General features: G+C 47.3%; 1 protein-coding gene across 2 annotated transcripts; it reads left to right on the top strand.

Moving 5' to 3' along the window:
• Positions 1–3636: 3636 nt before the first annotated feature.
• On the top strand, positions 3637–7173 carry USP51 (ubiquitin specific peptidase 51). Of its 2 annotated transcripts, none has more exons than XM_031675315.2 (2): positions 3637–3708; positions 4538–7173. In XM_031675315.2, exon 2 carries the CDS (start codon positions 4587–4589, stop codon positions 6717–6719), a length of 2133 nt encoding a protein of 710 aa, XP_031531175.1. In that variant the 5' UTR covers positions 3637–3708; positions 4538–4586; the 3' UTR covers positions 6720–7173. The 2 variants fall into 2 exon arrangements, with proteins under 2 accessions (XP_031531175.1, XP_031531174.1); XM_031675314.2 differs by lacking the exon at positions 3637–3708 and adding an exon at positions 3755–4011.
• The last annotated feature ends 234 nt before the right edge of the window (positions 7174–7407 follow it).

Raw genomic sequence — 7407 nt, 5'->3', positions numbered from 1 at the left:
TCCGTGAGGAAGGGAAAGGGTTGGGAGGACCATGCCAGGTGTTTTCATACATATTATCTCATAGACAGAGATGGTACAGAGGTTTCTGTGGTTGAAGAACTGGAGTCAAGAAGGGAAGAAAGTGAAGATGAGGTTGGGCTTATTTGGAGGTAGTTATCAGAATTAAGTTGGGCAGTTTCCATTTTAAAAAACCAAGAGGCCACAGGAATCATCTTGGGTCTGTGAGCAGGAGAGTACTCACAGCAGCGGTTTCTGAGGCTGTTCCTTCTGAAGGCTGGAAGCAGATTACCTAGGAACTGGGGAACAGGGAAGAAAGAAGCAGAAGAAGGGATCTAGTGGAGGAGTAGGGCAAGAGGCTGGCAGGCAATGTGGGTCCCAAAAGACCTGAACCCAGTCCACAGCATTCTCCCTGCAGACCTAGTCATGGGCAGGTAATGGCTGAGTCTTCCTTTTGGAATGCTAGCCTTAGAGAAGTGAGGGAATTGAGGAAAAGAGGCCCAGGATGGGAGAAAGATGCTGTGTGAGGTTGCAGGGGGCTTGTTTTAAAGATTCTGAAGCACCAAGAGTACAGAAGCAGGCTTTTTCAGATCCCTCTCTTTCCTATTCCACTCTACCCTCAAACCACCCCTAGCACCTGCTGCAGTTAGAAAACCACAAAGGAAGCCAAGAGAAAATAGAGTGGGAAAACAGTCACATCAGAAAGGGTTCCTGCTACTAAGGCTAGATGGCCTTGACTTGTGGTTCATTAACATTAACCCACAGCAGTGGTTCTCAAAGTCTGGTTCTAATACTAGCATCATCAGCATTCAGCACCAGCATTAGCTGGTAAATTGTTAGAAACATACATTATTGGGCCTCATGTTAGTTACACAGCTAAAAAATGACCAAGTCAGCATTTCCATCTAGGTCTGCTAACCCAAAAAGAGCAACTCTTTTGTTAGCTGTGGCTGAGCAAATGTATTTACCTAGGGGAAAAAGTCCTTTCCTTCATAAATTAGTCTACAATTCCAAAAAGCTTTCCCTCCAGATACTTCTACATGATTAAGATGTGGACATGTTTTCCAGCTATACTTCGATAGGATACCTTCTTTCTTTGTGGGCAGTCTCTTCATGCAGATCTCGTTTTGCTGACAAAGGGACAGGGTTAGGAGAGGGTGAGGGGCTGGGACAGGGTACAAATTGAGGGACTCAAGAGGATCTTCTTTACAAAGGTCATGTTGTACTTACTGCTGTACTCTGAGGGATCCCCTCCAGATCTGGGGAACAGAGAAGGCCTCCTGGAGGAGGGTATAAAACAGGAGGAAACCAGAAGAAAGAACAGATCTTTGTAGATTGATCCAGACCAAAGCTGACTCTGGAACGCAGTTGGGGTGGGACCTCTGGGGTGATTTCAGAGTCATCATGGACTCCTGAGGATCTGCTCCCTCTCCCTGGTGTAGCCCTCAGGGTTCTACTGTCAGGAGTGGATCAGAATCACAAGGTTTGGTCTGAGAGGAACAGGCCAGTATGTGGGGGTGATGACTGGCTACTTTTCAGGTAGCAGTGGCACTGCTGGGACTTCCAGGGCCACTGAGCTCTCTTACCCTACTCTATCTGCCAAAAGAAGGACACACAAGACAAAGGGTGATTCAGATGGAGGGGGAGAAGCAGGGGAGGTAAAAGGGGCTGCTCCTCAGGCCACAAGGGCCTCCGCTTTCCCTTGTGCCACCACCCACTCACCATTAGGAGGGCAGGACATTTTCCCCTTCTAACCCTGCCTCCCCTCAAAGTCCTCCTGGGCACCCACTGGTGACTACACTTCTGCTTCTCTCACTTCACCCCCACCTTGTGTGTGCGCTCCTCCACACTCTGGTACAAGCTGTCTAACTCCCATGTCTAAATCTAATATTTACACAAGTCCAAGTTCCACGGTTTTGGAAAACACTGCTGTCCTTGTTGTTGTTGTTCTTCTTCTTTTTTTTTTTTTTTTACTAAAAGTCCTTTGAAAACTCCAGAGAAAGACAAACTGAAGTTTGTCTAAACTAATGCACTTCGGTTTGAGTGGGCTGTTACATCTCTTAAGACTCCTTCTCAAGGGTCCTGTACCAAGAGCTTAGCTGTATCCAGAGAAACTTAAAATTCTAGCTTGAAAACAGTAAGCCCTTCCCCTCTGATGTGCGGATGTGGCAGTTAGAACTACAAGAGTGGCAGCGGTCTTTCCAGTCAGCTCTATGGTCATTAGCTGACTTGGGGGCCAAGTATCTGTGAATTGGAAACATCATTGGGATTCCTGTTAAGTTGCCATGAGTTTATGATAAGAACTGCTAGCAGGTGAAACCAGTTCTTTTCTTACTCAGGAAACAGTTGTAAAGATGAAGTGTAGCTTGCTTTAGATTACTAACATAACTAGTAATGATGTAAAAGTATAAGAGCATTACTCTCTTGTCTCCCAGGTAAATGTTCCCATAAATATATTTTTTTAAAGGAGACTTATTTGAAACTCTCAACCTATAGTCACTCTGGGCTACATGACAGTTATGGTGGTTCTTCTCTCCAAGATCATGTTATCTGTGCTCTGAAAATTCATAGACATTAATGAATCTCTTTGGGAGATATCACTCCCAAGCCTGAGAGAACTGAACCTTAATCCTGAGGTTTAGAGAGGAGGTACATGACTATCACAGAGAGATTAAATGTAGCATTAAACATCCTTACTGATACGCAGGAATATTCTTGGGATTGGACAGGAAGGGCAACAAATTCTGGAGATAGCATGTATCATGGGGTTATAGCCTTAGATGCTGAATGTGTTAAAGGGAAGGAAAAAGTCTCCTGGGCTCTGAACTTGTGGAGGACACAAATCATTTTACTGAGTACTCACAGTACAACCTAATGCAGCTAGCACAGTTAAGGGATTCACGTACATTTGTTGAATGCTTGCTCATGTACATGAATTGCTTAGGAGGGACAATCTGATGAACTGAGCGATAATTTTGAGAGAGCTTCCAAAGACAGAAGTGTTCTTTTCCTGTATCCCGTATTCGGCATTGTGCTATAGGCTGATTTTAAGGTGGGGACTGAGAAAGGGAGGTTATGAAAAATGAAGCTTGCCATAAAAATCCTTTATATACACTATAATTTGCTGTTCATAACAGGTTGGGATTATTTCCAATTTTGTTTAACAGACGCCACAACTCAGAGAGGTTAGGTCTTTTATCTGAGCTCACACAGCTAGCAAGTCCCTAAGCTCTCCTATCAGAGACTGAAGCCCTTGCTTATGCTTCCCCTCCCCACACTCTAGAATTCCTCTCTCCACTTAACTCCCAGAGATCATATTCTGATGGGTCCCTAAGGGATTACCGTAAGGGAGTTGACATCCCTGCAACCTCCCGCCCCTTCCCAATGAATATTTTTTTTTCTGCGAAGCTCAGGCCTGGGGCCAGGTGAGGCCAGAACATCCACTCCAGGAGCTTTCTCTAAAATCCGTCGCTGTGGTTACCTCCAGTAGAATCTGTTTCAGGAAGAGGTTTGTCTGCGCGGGACAGCGGTGCCATTCATCACTGCAGGAGGGCAGAATCCGGGGCTGGGGGCCACTCGTCGAGAGGGGAGGGGCCAGGGGGCGGCCCCCTTGTGACCAGCCCTGAGGAGAGGTCAGGAGAGAAGGCTGGCTGAGGAGCGCCTGGACAGCAGCAGCTGCTGACGTTCTGTATCACGCGCCTGGGGCCCAAGGTAACTCAGACCTTTAAACAAACAGCGGGGTTGGGGGTCGTTGCGGAGGCAGGGGCGGCAAAAGGCAGGGACTCAGGCAGTCGCTAAGGACTGAAGGCAGGGGCGGCGAATGCTTGAAGGGCGCGAGGAGTCCGAATTCTCGGAAGAATCGTAAGGAATGAGGGTGCAGAAGCAAGGAACGAGGTGTGAGATGGAACACAAGCGCGAAAGAGCGTGAGAGGGCGCAAGAGCCTGGCTGACCGAAAGACCGTGCGCTTGGAAGTAGGGTCAAAGTGTGGAACACACCCGGCCCCAGGAGCATAGGTAAGGTGGGAGCAGAGGGACACCCTCTTCCCCCGAGCCCATTTTCTATAGGTGGCCCCCTTTCAGCCATTTTTAAAGTAAAATGTTGACCCAAGTGTTTTTAGGATAAAAAGAAAGAACGTCAGAGGAAGCCGTACCAAAGCGAGGCTGTGCTAGGCGCAGGAAAGGCAGTCTAGAGGGTGGCGCCTTTTTTTTAAAGAAGATTCCATCTCTTTCTACCCTAAAGCTCAGGCCGTACCCCGCCCCCCACCTTTTTCGTCCCCTATCCTCCGCCCTCCAACCCCCACCTCCCATCCCCACCTCCCATCCCCCAACTTGGAGCACGATCCGATCGCGTTCAAGCCAGGTAACCGGCTTGGTCTCCGCACCAGCTCCGGGAGCCATTGAGTAGAGTGGGTGGAGTCCGCAGCGGCTGCTGGCTGAGCTCAAGGGCCAGTGGGAGGGGTACCGGGGACGCTAATGGCGTACCGCGGCCATGACGCTGGCCAGATCATTCACAAAAATCCCTGTCTCATTCGATCTACAGTCTCAACTCGATTCCAGACGCCTCTCTTGTCAGGCCGGGCGGTAAACTGATGGCCCAAATTCGAGAAGCTTCCTTGCCCTCCGGCTCTCTGGTCCACGGGAGCTCGGGAGGTGGAGGAGGAGCCTCGCCCGAGGAGGTGGCTGAGAAGGCGGGGGAAATGGAGGAGGAGGCGGTGGGGGCGACGAAAGCGTATTCAGGCCTGGGAGCAGAGGAGATGAAGCTGGAGCCATTACAAGAGCCTAAGCCTGCACATGAGGAGAACTTGACGTGGAGCAGTGGCGGCGGCGGAGGCGGCAGCGGCGATGAGAAGGTGCTCCCTTCAACCCCCCCTCGCTGTCACAGCAGCTCCTCGCCCCTTTGCCCTCTCCGCAAGCCCCGCCCTCGGCCCCAGCCCCGGGTCCGCTTCCGAGGCCCGCCCGTGCCTTCGGCCCCACCCCCGCCTCCAGCCCATCCTCCCCCTCTGCCGCCGCCCCGGGCCCGGCCCTGGCCCAGATCTCGGCGTAGATCCCGGCCAGGGTCCAGGCCCCAGACTCGGCGAAGCTGTTCTGGTGACCTAGGCGGCTCTGGGGATGGAGGTGGCTTAGGGGACTGGCTTCTGGAGGTGGAGTTTGATCAGGGTCCCACAGGCTGCTCTCATGTAGAGAGCTTTAAAGTAGCCAAGAACTGGCAGAAGAATCTGCGGTTGATCTACCAGCGTTTCGTTTGGAGTGGGACCCCGGAGACTAGGAAACGTAAGGCAAAGTCGTGCATCTGTCATGTATGTAGTACCCATATGAACAGACTCCACTCTTGTCTCTCCTGTGTCTTTTTTGGCTGCTTTACTGAGAAACATATTCACAAACATGCAGAAACCAAGCAGCACAATTTAGCTGTAGACCTCTATCATGGGGTTATATATTGCTTTATGTGTAAGGATTATGTATATGACAAAGACATAGAACAGATTGCCAAAGAAACAAAAGAGAAAATTTTGAAATTATTAACTTCCACCTCATCGGATGTTTCTCAACAACAGTGTATGGCATCAGGTGTTGAAGAGAAGCAGTCAACTTGTGAGTCAAAGGAACAAGAGCCAAAATTGGTGAAACCCAAGAAAAAGAGGAGAAAAAAATCAGTCTATACTGTAGGCCTGAGAGGGCTAATCAATCTTGGGAACACCTGTTTTATGAATTGTATTGTCCAGGCGCTTACCCATATTCCTCTACTGAAAGATTTCTTCCTCTCTGACAAGCACAAATGTATAATGACAAGCCCCAGTTTGTGTCTTGTCTGTGAAATGTCCTCACTTTTTCATGCTATGTACTCTGGGAGCAGAACTCCTCACATTCCCTATAAGTTACTGCACCTGATATGGATTCATGCAGAACACTTAGCAGGGTACAGACAGCAGGATGCCCACGAGTTCCTTATTGCAATATTAGACGTGCTGCATAGACATAGCAAGGATGATAGTGTTGGGCAGGAGGCCAATAACCCCAACTGCTGTAACTGCATCATAGACCAAATATTTACAGGTGGTTTGCAGTCAGATGTCACATGTCAAGTTTGCCATACTGTTTCCACCACAATAGACCCATGCTGGGACATCAGTTTGGACTTGCCTGGCTCTTGTGCCACATTCAGTTCCCAGAGCCCAGAAAGGGTTGACAGCACAGTGAGTAGGGATGACCACATACCAGGAATCCCCTCACTCACAGACTGCTTACAATGGTTTACAAGGCCAGAGCATCTAGGAAGCAGTGCCAAAATCAAGTGCAGTAGTTGCCAAAGCTACCAGGAATCTACCAAACAGCTCACAATGAAGAAATTACCCATTGTGGCCTGTTTTCATCTCAAGCGGTTTGAACATGTAGGCAAACAGAGACGAAAGATTAATACTTTTATCTCCTTTCCCTTGGAGCTGGACATGACTCCGTTTTTGGCCTCCACTAAAGAGAGCAGAATGAAAGAAGGCCAGCCATCAACAGATCATGCATCCATTGAGAATAAGTATTCCTTATTTGCAGTGATTAATCACCATGGAACTTTGGAAAGTGGACACTACACCAGCTTTATCCGGCAACAAAAGGACCAGTGGTTCAGCTGTGATGATGCTGTCATCACCAAGGCTACCATTGAGGACTTACTCTACAGTGAAGGATATTTACTGTTTTATCACAAACAGGGTCTAGAGAAAGACTAGTCATATCAGACCACTTGCCAGAAAAAAGTAAAATAAATGAATAGGCAAGGATCCTGAAGTGACACAGAAACCTCCCTGGAATGGACAATGACAATACCCATACAACAAAGAGCACCTCTTGATGTGTCACCAAAAGCTACCTGAAGTGGACAAGGACAACAGCCCATATATGACAATTAGCACCTTGATATAAAGAACCTATTTTACCATGGCCTATGGGTCTCTAAGAGGAAAGAAAAGAATACTAACTAGTGACCATTCAGCCTTAAGAAATGGGAGGAGAGAGAAGAGGTTGAAAGTGGTCACATAAAACATAATTAAGTGAAAAAAGTGCTTTAAGGGGAGAGTGGGAATAGAGATGTTCTGGCACTAGTATATGGCATTTGTTTCTACAAAATTACTATGGGAAGTCACGGAGTGTTCCTTCATCAGAAAAAAGCTTCAAGGTCGGTGTTCTAGCTGTGGCCAACTGGTCAAATAGTTAAATAAAAGAAAGAATATCTAAAATAAAATTTCAAAAGCTTTAAAAGAAAAACATTTAATTTTAAAAGAAAAATTCTTTCAAATTTTGACAAATTTTAAGTTAAATATTTTTAAAGAAATATTTTTAAAATTTTGTTTTTAAATCTAAAACTCTAAAATTATTAAAATAAGGCTTAAAAGCAAATTTTAGAAATTCTTAGTTTAA

Source organism: Vicugna pacos, chromosome X, assembly GCF_048564905.1.
Source record: "Vicugna pacos chromosome X, VicPac4, whole genome shotgun sequence".
In the NCBI taxonomy this organism is placed as follows: Eukaryota; Metazoa; Chordata; class Mammalia; order Artiodactyla; family Camelidae; genus Vicugna; species Vicugna pacos.
Note: the sequence above shows the minus strand (reverse complement) of the source record. Positions and strands in the feature narration are given on the sequence as shown.

What these genes read in the sequence shown, in the direction of transcription:
- USP51 (XM_031675315.2), top strand. Translation starts at nt 4,587, where the DNA reads ATGGCCCAAATTCGAGAAGCTTCCTTGCCCTCCGGCTCTCTGGTCCAC.